This window comes from Saccostrea echinata, unplaced genomic scaffold (genome assembly GCF_033153115.1).
Source record: "Saccostrea echinata isolate AGI-Se365-2 ecotype Australia unplaced genomic scaffold, CSIRO_AGI_Sech_v1 ptg000052l, whole genome shotgun sequence".
Classification (NCBI taxonomy): domain Eukaryota; kingdom Metazoa; phylum Mollusca; class Bivalvia; order Ostreida; family Ostreidae; genus Saccostrea; species Saccostrea echinata.
Window position 1 is genome coordinate 1,699,878 of NW_026889801.1, and position 16,290 is coordinate 1,716,167.

The 16,290-nt window shown below is 32.7% G+C and overlaps 1 protein-coding gene across 1 annotated transcript; it reads left to right on the forward strand.

The window, feature by feature from the left end:
• The first annotated feature begins 242 nt into the window (after positions 1-242).
• Positions 243-13,908, forward strand: LOC133203861 (palmitoleoyl-protein carboxylesterase notum1-like). The gene is made up of 13 exons (XM_061339660.1): positions 243-532; positions 5,887-5,939; positions 6,067-6,165; positions 8,834-8,894; positions 9,097-9,146; positions 9,935-10,040; positions 10,246-10,434; positions 11,429-11,529; positions 11,696-11,870; positions 12,007-12,054; positions 12,222-12,332; positions 12,491-12,699; positions 12,865-13,908. The coding sequence occupies exons 1-13, from the start codon at positions 282-284 to the stop codon at positions 13,155-13,157; spliced, it is 1,746 nt and encodes a 581-aa protein (XP_061195644.1). The 5' UTR covers positions 243-281; the 3' UTR covers positions 13,158-13,908.
• The last annotated feature ends 2,382 nt before the right edge of the window (positions 13,909-16,290 follow it).

Genomic DNA, 16,290 nt, shown 5'->3' on the forward strand with positions numbered 1-16,290 from the left:
TTATCAAGAAAGAAACTTTGGCAAATCATTCGTTTTCAGCAACCTACAATAGAACGACACACTGTTCGCTAAAACTGTGAAATTAGTTAGAATGGAAATATTCAATTTCACTTGATAAACACTTTTTGCATAATGACCACAACTTACTTCATTGGTTTGCTTTCTCGTAATATTTGACATGGCGTTTTTCATGGAAAGTTCATCAAGTGAATTTTCGGTTTTCAAAGCATTGCCATAAAATCCTGATTTTTTTTTGTTAAATAAGTGAAAAAGAAGTTAGAATGACGAAGATACATTTTGTATTAACGATCTGGGTTTGTGCAATTTATGAAGCATCTAGCATGGCGAGGCGGTTAGACATGCCACTGGATGTAAAGAAACTGGAGAGCTTGGGAAATACAGATACTCTTATGAAATCTTTGAAAAACATTGCTCAAAAGTCGCACAACTGCGGCGTGAAAGAAATACCAAAATTACGTCGACACTACCTCAGGAATACAACTGTGACTTGCAATGATGGGTCTCGTGCAGGGTAAGTCATCCATAACCCAATAGACGACAATATGACGTCATAATTTAAATTTTCTGGCAATTCTTTCCTCGATCAAAATTTAGCAAAAGAAGATTGAAAAAATACCCCTGTAGAATAACATTTGGAATAAAGTGTACACAAATGTGATAAGCCTATCGATTGCAGCAACCTACAAATGCTACATAGTTTCACAGCAGTGTCCTTCAGCAGTTCAATTGTTTGTATACACATTCTTTTATAGAATTTCCAGGTTAAGCGATTTGTGTGTGGCAATCGTCTGCAATGCAGAGGAGCACGGATAAATATTTCTCATATAATGTTGTCCTATCTATACATATATTTCAAGAGTTCAGTGTAATGTTTTAAGGCGCAACGGCTGTATTTCAGCAAGGATTTGTCGGAACGAGAGTCCGGTGGTGAAATAGCTTACATTTCTGACATTTCTCGTGTTTGGTTGTACTAGTCTAATCTCTGTATAATTAAACTGAAGCCCCCCTTGTTTGGAATTAATTAAGTACTTTTTGGTCACTCATTTTCTCTTCTCTAAAGAGTGTTAGGAATGCGCGAATTTACTAATTGTTGTAAAGACAAGACGTTTCGTTTTATTTCATTACTTCCGCTTAAATGGTACGACAATAAATTCTTACAAACTTGAGGAAGCGCTAGGCACAGGTATAAGTGTTAAGACCTGCTTCTTTCATCACCTCAACTTCAGAAAGATACCTCAAAAATGAAATCGTTGGTTTTGGATAAAGCTTAATAGATAAATAAGTATCCGATCAAAGCATGTTAGGGGGGCCATCTTTATCAATGTTTACCCTCCATCCGCGTGGCATCGAGCTGGGCGCGAGTCGAACCGTTTGCGAGATATTCACCCAAAAATCTCTGCCTTTCATCTGTCTATAGCACTCGTGTTTCATTCATATTTTTGTGTACAAACATTTGTTTGTTTAATTTCCTTCGCTGTTGGAACGTTATAAAGATCGTTGTCTCACTAGCAACGAACCACGCGAGTCGGCATGAGCTGTGTTGTTCTGTCACAGGGAACCATAATGAAAAGTGATTCTTGGAGTTTCGACAAAGGAAGTAAACGAGAAATGAGTCTTCCCTTCATCACGAGATTACTCTTGGAGATTTAGTTTTACAGTCAAAATTTCGCTCAGAATCTCATTCATAAAAATGAATATTAAATTAAGCGAGATGAAAGGACCTATAGACGGTCTAAATTAAAGGTGTAATCTGGCGTCCGGTGTTTAATATTACATCATTCATCGAGATTTTGTATAATGAAATAAATCTAATAAATTACATACAATGCTTGCTAGGCGTTGCAAAAATGAGAGAAAAGATTTTGATAATCAATAGTAATAAGGCATTGGAAACTGATCCTATATTACTCAAAATTCCAGCTTGTTGCATTTATGAAAACACCGTCTCCTTTGTACGAGGTCTTTCGCAGTTTTTGGGGTACACCCCCTAAGTCGAGAGTCAATATCGTTTGGTCATTCATAAAGCTATCAAAAACCTATATAATCCTGCTAAGTAGCTAAGAACGTAATTACGAAATTCGATCTTACTCAAATTCTAAAATTATAAAGTAGAAAAGGGACAATGTACAATATTGTAATCCTTGTATAATGTCGGTAAAATTGCAGTTTTCTAAAACACCTGGTAGTTTCTAATCTCTTTTAAACAACACAGGTGTCTACATTCAGTTCTGATCTTTAATCTGCAGGTATCAAAGAACACATCCTGTCTTCTGCTTATATAAATTATTGAGGGTATTTGGCTTATGTTTCAGATTTATCAATTTAAAAATTACGAAGGTGACTTTCGGAGATTGTTTTATATGCCTTGTCCTCATTGAAATACTGCTAGGGAATATTGAGTCTACTTTCAAACATGTTGCAGAGGTTAAAGCGCGAGATGCATATTAGCTTGCACTCTTAAGTATGAATGAAAATGTTCAAAACTTTTCATAAACCCTCTAAGACAAAAACAACCCTGAAGTGAGATTCTTTTAAAACACTTCAGATTTGATATTAATCAACACCTCGCAAGAAAAAAGTTCGATAAGTTGAAAAAAAAGAATTGTTTTATTTCAAAGACAAAATCTGCACGAAAACAAAACAAACAAACACAACTGACAAATTTCTCGTTTAATTTGTTGGCTCTAAGACCGTGTTGGTGTAAATACCTGCCTTTTGTTCTCAAAACACTGTTTATTTTCTATCCTAAGAAACACCTTTCATCTTCCAGCGATAAACACGGTGAATGTCAATTATTCGATGACTTCAAATAGACCCAACACGGATCTGATATATGCCCTGTCTTCTTTCATGTCCGCATTTAAGCCTTGCTCACAATCCAAGCCAAGTAAAACATGTAGTTAGATGGGGAGAAGAAAGTTCAAAGTGATTTCTCTGTTTTGCGCGAAGAAACGAAGGGTTTGGCATCAAAGACACCGCGGACTCTTCACCTCCGTAGTTTCTTAGTACAAAGGCACTAACAGTACTGCTGACTTTTATGTGCCTACAGACTTTACTAACTGCTCTAAATCTTAAATTGTTCTACTTTTACTTGAATATAGAGGAAACATAAGAATCGTTGGATAAAACGACCATGAATCGACGAGAATGATTTTCGTGTTTAGTCTTCATAGTTATTCTATTGAGTTACATACAAAATTATTCATTTTGTTTATTCTGTTCTGTGTTGATTTGATTGAATTCTAATATGTAAAGTATTTCATTCGGTATAGCGGATGAAATAAAATTATTTTCGGCGAAGTTTTAACAACGTCCATTTTACTGAATTTCCCTTCGTTTATAGAGGAAATTTATAATATGCGGAGAGTTAGGAAAGTGTTTAAATCGTTTTGTTCTGAATTTGTTACAAGTGCAAAAATGTTTCTAAATGTAAAAAAAAAATCTGTCGTAAAATTTTGATTAAACTGTGAAATTCTCATAGTGTATTAGCTCTTGATCAGTAAAAATTTATCTTCAAGTTTTCTCCTAGAATTTATCGCCGCCTGTTATTTCAATTAATAGGCAATATTCAGTAATAAATACAAGATAGGAACAAATTGTTTGTCGAAATTTTGATAAACTATTTCGACCATCAAAGCAATTGCCGCCGAAAAGGTCATCAAGCGCTTGAGTGAAATAACAGAATCTGGCAAATGTTTGAACACAACAAAGACAAAACGGCTGCTTTTATGTGAACGCATAAGAAACACGGAAGATTAAGTATAAGAACGAAAGCTGGGATAAAACAATGGATTGTGTGTTATTTCTGGATAACAATAAATCATTCCAGGCGATAATGTGGTCTAGAGCTTCAAACAGAACTCCTTTTAATAGAAATACCACGAGCACCGTTTATCACAGTAATTGAGAAATAATAATTTTATGACGATGGTTAACTACGATAAAATCATTACAAATGATTTGAGGCTGGTTTTTAGAGCGATAAGAAATATATATCTTGCTCTCTTTGATGTTTTAAAATCAACGTATATATAGAAAGAAAAAAAAGAACACTGTATGAAATTTTGAAGAGAGGATGTACTTTCTCATTTATAAAATAGATCATTTTCTTACATTTGAAATAATAAATTTATCTTAGATTTGGTTATAATATAGAGGAGAAGATTTTGTATGTCACAGTAGGTTATTTACTTCAAACGCGGAGGAAGACAATTTGTCAGATAGCGCGGCTTTGAAGTCTGATAATGGAGTCGCTAATTAGTGCGCTCCTCTCGGATCGGAGTTTTGAAGCCGCGAAGAAATAGTGTGACATGCTGAGTCCACGTCAACAAGTATCAAAAAATTGTCTTGTATTAGTAAAAAAAGGGCACAGTTCTTCACAATAAGTTTATAGGATTGTTAAGAAATAGTGGTTGTTATTGGTTTCGTTAAAATGTAGTCATATCGATAATGTAGCTAATTTTCGATGGAAATCGGAAATGGGGATTGTAAAAACCATGTTTTCTTCCCTCATGAAATAAAATTTTATTGAACTTTTGTATAATATAGGATGGGAAATTAGTTTGATAACTTTGAGCTGTAAACCATTTAACGTCCTTAGAGACCTGCTCTTTCACAACATACCCAAAGGCGGACTGACGCCATTTTAACAGAGTTGTGACGTCACTAAGTCCTCGCAAGAGGAAAAATGGTGGTTCCTAGTCACCCAGATGACGTCGATGCTTCTTCTGTTTTGAAAAAAAAGAATAGTCTCTACGGAATTTGAATGACCCAAAATCCTCCAGGGGGTCCCAAATGGACCAACAGACGTCAGACAGTCTATATCGAGGCACAACACAGACGAGAGAATGGCTCTCTCTCCTTTAATCTGCCCGTTTCGCGGATTTGGTCCTGGAAATAATCGTTTGATTCTAGCTTGAAATCAAAAGCTTATGACTAAAGATCTGATAACTGTTAAGATATCATACACTTAAATACTCAAGTGCTCTCTAGAGTCGTGCGAATTTGCCTATCTTTTTTTTCATTGAACGATGTACTTGTTAAATACTTGTGAAGCTAGGCTCATAAATCATCGTCTACTTTAATACATCACATCTTTTCTTTAACTACACCCTGAGGTTAAATTGTCATCTCAAGTACGACTTTAGAGTTTTCTATCCGCATTTTAAAGTCTTTATTTTCAACTGATCGACGGCAATGCAAACACGTGCGTGTAAACAAACCGTGTATTTTCACTTTTCATTCATAAACAACTTAACGAATAGCGCAATGAAGGTTAAGTATAAAGATCTGCTGCACAGTTTCGGTGTTTGACCTTTTTAGATACCTAGGGGCGTTGGAAAGGCAATGTAAAGTTGATAACGAATTCTGGAAGTTCTCAAAAAACGTGAAACTAAATTCTCCAAGGTTTTATTATTCATATTTTTTTGTAAAAAGGAATTATTCCAATATACAAAATTTACATAAAAATTTCATCTCACAAAATATATTTTTGTTCAACTAATTTGATTTGAAAATTCAGGGAAAATAATGACTCTCTTTATGTATTGTTTATCTCAAGATTTCTCTATTAATTTTTGTAAAGATTGAAATTTGAGGAAAGGCTATTAAACGCAAAAATCATTTAAACTTGAGTACTCAAGTTTTATATGTGCAGATGACATTTTCTCCTTTATCATTTTTTTTTTTAACCACGTTCTGTTCAATTATTTTCAAGATCAGAGAAAATGTGAATTCATTGAGAAATTGATCTTGGGTCTATTATTTATCTTGTTTTTTTTTTTTCAAAGCTGGAATTTTATGGAAACACGTTTTAACAATTTGATTATAAAAATAATGTTTACGGTACAATTTCTTTTCTTTCAGGTATTATTTAAGAAAATCTCATGGCAGCAAAAAATGGATCATATTTTTAGAAGGTAGGTGGATCATATTTTTAGAAGTTTGGGCAATAAATTCTTGAAAGACATTTCCTATTTTATTACGCTTGCTTTCTTTCAGTAAAATCAAAATAATTATATCTTCTGATTTATAAATTAATTTCAGGTGGCTGGTATTGCTTCGACAGATTTAGCTGCGAACTGCGATGGAGCAGTAAAATGAGGAAGTATATGACGTCCAAAGGATGGCCAGAATTCAAAACGGGTAAGTAAAAGTTTACTAATCTGTTGATGACACAATTAAAAAAGACCCTAGGGATTGAAAAGATCACTTGATATTGACAATATAAATTTTAAAAACATCTCAAGTTTATTTTCTTGAAAAATATCCCTCATATGACTATGTAGTATGTCGGAATATTACATGTATAATATTAGGGTTGTGTAATTTGAAACCATTGCAAGAAAACAGTAACGCAACCTTACTCTGAGAGCCTATACGCCTTCATTTTTCGATAATTTTTCGTCATGCGAGTATCCTGGAGTGAATATAATCCGGGACATACAGAACAATGTACCACTTATGGAATAATACTTGATTATGGTAGCTTTGAAGGCCTAATAAACAGTCTCAAATCTACACCTGTCGACAGCGATCAAAGGGACCGCGATTGGATTAGCCGATTTAGGGGATATGTTAGGATTGGATAGAGCTTAGGCGAACAATGCTATTATCACTCATAAAGGGTTTTTGAGAATAGGGATTAGAAAAGTCAACCCTTGATGATCTTTAAGAACTTCTGTGTAAATACTCAACCATCGTAATGAAGAGTTTAAACAAGATTATTTTTGTATTGCGGTGCCGTAATGAAGTTGTCAATCCCCAGTTACGCGCTAACGTCGATGGAAGCTCCTAAAAAAAGAATACCAGTGGAAGTTTTGAACTTTCATTTTTTTCTGTTCAAATGTTCGATGACGCATTTGTGTTGGTTCATTAGAAATGAGAAGTTTATTGTGGCCTGTTACTCGCCAAGTAATACGGTGTTCTCACTCTTTGCACCGAAGAACGCGGAATAGTTAGAAAAAAGTTAAAAACGTTAATCTGGTAAGGGGCAGACCACCAAACGTGAATTTAAATAAACTTGAAGCAGCGTTTATCTCAGCAAGTAGTCAACAAAGATTAACCCTAATTAAAGGTCGCTTAGCTCAATACAGAAAACATGTAAATCCCACCTACGTTCGTGATAAAAAAAAATCCCGCATATCTCAAAGTGTTACACCATTCTTGAACTCAGTTAGAGACAGTTCCCAACCAATTATGACAACGGGGAACCTTCAATAGGTCCCCATGAAGAATTTGTCTTTTGGTTTTATTCGCGGTAACCAAATGTTTTCAGGGATTGTTTTGGTCTATCACGGAATTTCTGCTGTTACAAGAGGTCTAGGTGGCCTCAGACCAATGTACATACAAGATCAGCACATGCGATTCCTTGTTTCGTAATCACTGAAAGATAACGAAAAAAAAAAAAAAAAAAAAAAAAAAAAACAATTAACCGACGTCATTAAGAAAACCAGAAGAAAAGTTTAAGAGGGCACGACCGTTATGGCCAATATAAGAACACAGGGTCGTTTAAAACGTGTCGCCGTTCTTTATGTTTGAACTTATGGGTTCTTGTCTTACTTTACGAAATCCTGATTTTTCATTAATTTATCTTGTTTAAAAAAAATCCGCCCGTTGTGCGATGTTGCCTCCAGGAGATTTTTTCTATGTCTACTCTCACAACAATTAGCTATCTAACTGACGCAGATTACTCCCCCAAAATAACCAGCAAATGAATTCGGAATCTATTCTTTATTAAGAAAGTACATGTTTGTATCGGTCTCTTAGTAGTGCTTTTGTTTGTAATTGCCGAACTTGCACGTAGCATGTGTTCTGTAGTAATGGTTTTTATGAAATAAGATTGTACTTTTTCCCATTGATCAAAATAATAAAATAAAATGTCCACCCCCACTTGAATCGAAAACCAGAGCCTTAGTTTTGAAATTAACTTTCCCATTTACAAAGTATGTTTAAGCTTGCCTTATTTTTGTATCATACAAAGTATTTTTATTTTTCTATTATGTCTACAGATGCCCTCTTACTATGAAATATATACATAATTTTTTCTTAAAGCAATTTGTAATTAAAAATAAATGAAGTTTACATATTAATTAGAATTGGGGAAAGAAATCTCAGTATAGGGTTGAATAGAAAAATAGGGCCAACAAATAACAAGAAATATATAGCCCCATTTAAAAAATCAAAAAGAATTCATCAGCATGCATATTTCGAGAAAAAAAAAAAGATTTCATTTGGACTCCATGTTTTATTTAAGGAAAGGATAGGGTGACACATAATTACAGCGATGAATACACGCCTACAAATCGGAGACACATTGATGGACCGCAAAAAGCTCTCTCACTTTATTCCGATCATAAAACTTTAATTCCTATAAATATAGATACATTATCTACTTAGTCGTTTTAAATATTGACGCAATGACACATTAGAATGCATCAATTCAGATCGCATAAAATGGACATGGATTGAGAAGGCTCTGAAAACTTTCAATTTTAACATAATATCAAATATTTGAAATTGTTCTGACTTGCAAATAGGAAGAAAGACAAATTATACAACAATAGCAATTTTATTGGCGCCAAATAATCGAAAAAATTTCCATTTGATGATGTGAAATTTATGAATATTTGGTTTAATGTGCTGATTACAATTGATTTATGATATAATGTTGGTACTCCCCTAAAAAATGCTTAGAAATGATAATATACTGTTTTATACGTATTCATCAAACGTATTTTGCTAAACATCTTATTTTATAGGAATTGAGCTCGGTAAAACTTGAAAATTTCAATATTTACTATTATTTCTGTAGGTAGCGGAATCCTGTCTTGGGATCCGAAAGAAAATCCATATTACTTCAATGCAAATATAGTGTGAGTATTGCAATACGAAGTATACTAGGTATTGTCAATTACAAAATAAATTGAAAATATTGTTAATACATGTATTCCTTTTTTAATGATTGATTACAATCTATATAACTATTTTTTGCATTGCAAATAATTAAAATTTTGTGTATTTAGGAAAAAAGTTCATTTTCGATAACAATAGGAATTCGTTATTTTTAATTTCCAGATATGTCCCATATTGTTCCAGTGACTCTTGGACAGGGACAGCAAAAAACGGTAAGAAATTTACTACTTCCTCTACCGGTGTAAAAAAGTTTACATAAAAAAAAAACTACTTCCTCTTCCGATATGGGATGCAACGCATAAACGTTATAGCAAGACTAATTAAGGAGGCTGGGGGGTCAACAAATTAACCATCAGATATAACTTAATTTTTAGATATGATATCTTAAGCTGTCAACTATCATTTCATTTTTGCAAACAAAAATTTCATACATTTTAGTTTTAAAATTTGATCATTTTTGTATATCTTATATGGAGCTCTTCTTCTAAAGGAGATCAATATAGTCTGAAAATGGCCACAACCACCCAGCCCTCTTAATTTATTTTGTTATTAATTCTTCGAACTGAGTTGAACTATATATAAAACGTTTAAAAGAAATAATAACTAAATTGGAAGATTTTCTGACGGAATATGCTTTTAGATATGCTAGTAAAAATCTTGTTAGTTTTATGTAATTCGTGATTAATATAATGCAATTTAATATTGCATGGTTAACCTTGACAATGACAAGTTTATATAGTTGAATATGATAGCTTTGGTTCGATAATGGCTATATATTTCATATTCCCATCCGGTAAACAAATGAAGTTGTACTATGCAACCTGTAAAAATTTGATTTCTGATACAAAATTTGTACAGGAATGTCAGTTATTTCATAGCAAGCAAATCATGAAACAGTTTATGGAAACTAAGATCCTGTGTATATTTTCTTATAATTGCCCATTACTTGTCAAAATGACTGCTAATGCTTCTAAATAAAATGGCGAATTCCTTGTTGCAGGGCACGGATATGCCTTTTTGGGGTCCTATATTATTGAGGAAGTAATTCGAAATTTGATTCCACGGGGCCTTGCTAAGGCGAAAAAGCTGTTTTTAACAGGAACAAGGTGAGTGATTTTTACAAGACTTATACGGACTGTAAATTTCTAGAATTCCTCGAGTATGCTGTCAAATTGTGAATGTACTTAAAATCCATAAATTAAAGAACTGTTTACTGTTTTAAATTAATGAGTTCGAAATTACAGGTTAAATAATCAAAAACCAATTCTTAGTTTTATACCTCATTTGGCGCTCATCTTTGATTTCATTTAGTGCTGGTGGCACTGGCGTCTTAATGAACCTTGACCGCGTTGCAGACCTCATGAAAACATTGGCCCCAGGGGTCGAGGTTCGAGGGATCGCCGATTCCGGTTGGTTTTTAGACATTCCACAATTCAGCGAAAAACCGTGCACAGAGCCTTTGTCTTGTTCCCCAACCACCGGGATCCGGAAGGGATTCGAGTGAGTAACCCCGCCCCATCCCATCTTTCCAACATGTAATGATGATATTCTCCTTTCTAGAACTTAATATTAGTAAACGCTTCAAAAAGGTTTCCGTATATATCTGTTTATTAAGTAACCAAAAAAAAAAGTCATAAAATTATAAACTAAAAGATAATATTTGCATGAAAGCAGAAAATTGATAAATCGAACGTATGATTTTTAATATATTAAGAATATCAGGCAATAATAAGTTACTGTACATGCGTACATTGTCTTAGCAATTGGTGGGATAATAGGACTTTTGATTTTGTGCTTTATTGAAAGAAAATAATCGGAATTGCATATAAATTTAGGAAACATACTGATCCTCCACCCCTCCTAAAATTTACTTCTTTAGTTTTAGCAAAGCACATACTATTAGCTAATTGCGAAAAACCAATAGAATAAGGAATATTTCTACAACTGTCATATTCAACAAGTTCATATCAATCTTCTTTGAAGTAAATGAAACAAGGATTTCTAGCACTCTATTTTATTTTCCCTCGCCTGTAATTGAATTGAGCTTGATTTACAAATATCCTCCAATTTTAGACTAAATTAAATCTTGATTCCCGCCCTTAAATTGTGTCAGGTGCAAACTGCTTTCATCTTTCCGATCCCGATCGTTTTAACATGTTCCAGTTTTTTCTCCCAAACAGTTCCTTTGTTTACTAGGACATAACCCAGTGTTTACAGCTCTAGGTTCAAAGGACTTTATGAAAACTATACACTATTGATGGTCTTATTTAATTAGATACCCGATATTTGAAGTTTTCCTTTGATGTTTGTGATTGGAAAACTTGTTGCTTGACCATGGGAATTCGGAACAAAACGGGGCTTAGACCTCTTTTATATTTCACCATTTCCATTTATCAATAATTAATTAGCGCATATCGATGAATTCTGTGCATGCAAAAACTACTATTTATTCCAATGTGGAGTAATAGTATTTATTTTTTACATTATATTATAGTCAGTGGGGAGGTCGTGTACCGGAAGCTTGTAAAAAGGAATATCCGGGTCAGGAACAATGGCGATGCTATTTCGGATACCGGATGTATCCGACATTAAAAAGTAAGAAATACAAAAATATTTAATCGAAATTTTAACACTTTTTTTTATGACTTTACAATGATAAGTATGTGCCACTTAAGTTTAAGATTTTTATTTTAGGCCACTCAGGGAAGGAATTACCAATTTTTACTTTTTCATTTATACTGAATATCCCTTTTCCTTTCAGCTCCTGTATTTATTGTGCAATACTTATTTGACGAAGCGCAAATATTAGCGAATAATGTTATAAACCAAAACAAACTGATGAACTATAATGGAAGCAACGAACTTCTATCTAAACAACAGTGGGAGTATCTGTACAAGCTTGGAGAGAAGGTCAAACAGACGCTTGAAAACGTGACGTAAGTTAATAACTTCACGAAAGTGTTTAGCATAGATAATAATCATTTTCACTCATGTTAACTATATGTGACTTTTGGGTTATATTATTTCTTTATTTAATTGATATATATTTTAAGAAAATGTTTTTTGTTACAGGGCAGTATTTGCGCCAGCTTGCTTGTCTCATGAAGTTTTACTCAAAAAGTAAGACCAACTTTACTGAAGGAATTAATTTCTGTCGTATACATTGTAAAAATAGTACACACACACAAAACGTTAACTTATTATACGAAATTATTTACAATATTTTTTCATACAAATTTATACTGCAGAGAAGCTATTTTCAATTTTTTTTTTTTTACCGTTCACAGGAGTTGGCATTCTATATCTGTTAAAGGGATATCCCTGTCTCAGTCTATTTACTGCTGGGAAAACAGCTTTGAAGGAGAGAAATGTATAACTGCCACAAATGGGAGCACGAGGTAAAACAAAGCAACTCACTTTTACGAACCTGCTAATTCTACTTTCAAATTTGTAAGAAGTGATCCAATTATAGGAATAACTTTTACAAAACGCAATTTTTTTTTCACATTCATACAATTTCTCTAGAACTAACAGCAAGTATGTACTGTATTTTCAGTGTTAAACTAATACGCCCATATGGTGATGCTCCTGTCAAAACTAAAAAACAAAACAAAAAATCCCAGCGGAAGAAAAAGAAGAAGAGGAAGAAAGATAAAAAGAGAAGACGGAGACGGAGGAAGAATAGAAACCGAAAAAATAAAAATAGAAAAAACAAGAAAAATAAGAGAAAGAATAGAAAGAAGAAGAAGAGAAAGGGAAAAGGAAGTAAGTAGTGTTTTATTTTATGTAAGCAGAAACAGAAACGCTTATAAAATAATTTCAAAGTTTGAGTTTCACATAAAATATAAAGTTTTTTTCTGTCGGTTTTATAGAACTTTTGTTGTACATCATAAAAAGTCTTTATCCTTAATGTTTTCTGTCAATTTGTAGAAAATAGAAAAAAGAACAGATCCCAGAGATCAGCTAAAAATGTCAGTAACTGCAGCCATCATCTGATAGAACAGTGCCCCCTACCTCAGTGGTGCAATAGCTTTTGTCCCACCTTCCGGAACCAGTATAACGGGAAGGAGATTGACTTTTTTAAGGTGTTTGCTGCTTCCGGTATGGACAGTAAAGGAATGGCGGAATTGTTGGGTGTGAATATGTCAACAGTAAACGCCATGAACGCTAACACAATCTCAACATTATTACTGGACACATTTAGACAGAAAAAGCAGACATAGTGTATTTTTAAGGACGATTTCAGTCCTTTTTCTTGCATACCTCATTCAAAAGTACATCGTGTCTTAGTTTGCTGGTTGAAATGCATTTTCATAAACCATGTTATACATTTCATTTGTACATACATTAATGTTAAATAATACTTTGAATTAATTTATTGTCGAATTGCATTAAATATTTTCATGAAAAAGCATTTTTTTCATATCATGAAATAAGAACAATCAAAGACTAAATTAAACAGCATTAGGACATGACAGTGACGAAGTATTGTATAATAGATGAATCCTTGTCAAGATTGAAATTTCTGGTCTGTTCTTGGGATTTATTATAATCACATTTTTGTCTTGTTTTCAATTTTAGCCATTTGAATGAAGATGTTGCCTAAATATGACAGCTTTTTGAAACTTTTACTGAACATGTATGTAGTCGTATGACGTTTGTTTACTGGGTAAAAATTTTTATTTTTTTTATTTTAACAATTAGATGAATCAATTTATTTTCTTGCTTATAGTTAAACTTATACGAGTATCGCAAAATTGATCTTATTTTCTGATGCATAATTCTACATGTCAGAGGAAAATGTAAATATCTATTTTTGTTTTGAATATCCTTATGTGATACGTAGCAATTCAGGGAAAGTGAATTGTATTTTGTATATATTGTTATTTTTTATTGTGCTGTATATACATATAATTTTATTTTGTAGCGATTTGTTCAAGCAATATTATTCTTTTTTAAAACTGGATCATTAAATTTTTCCTGTGGCGTCTACAGTTTGTTTTTATTGTTGAGAAGGAGAAAATTATGTGTCCGTAGAGGAGTCAAACTATATATATATATATATATATATATATATATATATATATATATATATATATATATATATATATATATATACCACCTTACAAAATATTTAAAGAATAATAACTTTCACACCAAAATTTAAATTCATTGATTCTTGCTAAAAAGAACAGTTTATAACCAGAGCTTTGAATTAAATATAAGAATGATATTAAATTTTAAGCTTAAAAAATAGTGATAATTGCCTATATCCCAGAGAAATTAAATTTGGAACACCGATCCTTATAACGCTTCTGAACAATACATAAGTCTGTACCCCATGCCATCTTGTTGACTTATCATTTGGAGAATTTAAAATATTGAAATTTTACAGAAGGCCAATAAATCTGAATGGGAATGCCTTGCTAACGCCTATCAAATAATACACAATATTTTTTTTTTTTTTTTTTTTTTATAAAATGAATTCATATCAAAGATGAGATCCAAAAACGCAATGAGTGGACATGAGTAAATTTCATTATTGAGTTGGACTTGAAATGCTTTGCTAAAACTTCTTCAAGTTGTCCACAAGGAAAACATATTTAAACTAAAGAAACTTAATTGTCCCTATGTCAACCTCAGCTGAAAATACAAGAAGGAGAATCTTAATTAATATCAGAATTTTTTTTGAAAAATTTAATATAGTGAAATTTGGCTATATACATGTAGCAAACCTTTAGTGATAGCCAGGACTGTTCCACTATGCAGAGATAACATTTTCAAGTTTAATAATTTTAAGATTTTATAGAGGCTATAAACTTTTCACACAGAAGAGTGGTAATGTGCAGTTAGAATGATCTGCAATTAGATTTATACGGAAATCTGTAGTGAAGGGCACAGTTTTTGTAACAGATTAAAGTATTCCTACCATTTTATTAGACCAAATTTTTTTGTTAGATATTTTTTCAATGTATGTAACCAACAGTGATTTTTGTTCACTAATATTTCATTGTCTTTGAACATTTTTCCATGGGAAATATGAGAGGATCCCTATTTTAAGAATTAACTTGAAACACTTTATGTGATAGAATTTTCTCAAAGTACCCCCAAACCCAATTTTTCATTATTGTTTAGAGAATCTTTAATATGAGCATAATTAAAAAAAATGTTCTACTGTCTTTTGGTGATAGACTAGTTACTTTCTCTTCTATGTGTAATACTACAATGAATTGAACATTCGCAATTTAATTACAGTCCCATTTTCAAGGATGAAAATGGTGTATGATAAAATTTTGTAGTAAATTGATTCATTGAAACATTGCGAAAAAATGTCAAAAATGTACTAATTCAAACTAATTTAGACTGCACGAAAAGCCATTCTTAGAAAAATATATAAAACGGTTACCAGGTATATACTTTGAATCATTAAATTATATCTTATCGCAAAATGCAAGAATGATGCAATGAAATTTTCTTGGATTGTAGCTTGAAACGGCTAAAGAGAGGTAATTGGTATATTGATTGTCAGAACGAATTGAACGAATGTCAAATATAAAAAATTAAACGTTTGATACATGCATGCATTTTTCAAAAGTGTATCATGATAATGTGTAGAATGAAATTATATAAGGGCACCAACATGAAAAATACTTGAGTAGAGTTGTTCATATGCTGGACGGACTAAGTCTTGGTCTTTCAGATTCAAGATTAATATCTATATAGCAGATGAGCCGGTATTGAAGCGTACTTACTGTATCCCTAATCTGGAAAATAAATCATCATTGTTGGTCACAGGTTAGTCCTTATTGTTGCGGCTTGTGACCACTAACATTCAATGAAACTTATGTATGTCAGCATGCAAGATAGTTACGTTTATGTTATGCTGATAGATGACGAGTAAGAATGCTGAAATATGAAGATAACAAACTAATCTCATAATTCCTGTAAACAATACAAAACGTGAACAGGGCAAAACCTGAAAAAACGTTAAAGGTTGGATCAAATGCCTGGAGGAGTAAGCATTCCCTGTCCCCAGGTTTGCATGCCGTGAGGTATGTATTGACCAGGTGAACGAAGTAAACCGTAGTCAAAATAGGAATAAAACAATGGCATAATAATTAGTATAAATAAATGCGATCCAAGGAAAGACTGTATTTGCAAATATGGTCATTATAGCGACCGTATCATTTGCAAATGTATAGATAGTTTTCAGTTGGCCCAAATTAGCAAGAGTTATTTCCCGTCGGCCGCCATATTGGAGGTCAACATGCTCATATTCCTTCATAATTCAACCAACTTTAACTTTTTATACTGTCCATTGTGGGGTAGGAAGCATTGTTTTTCTGAAAAATATAC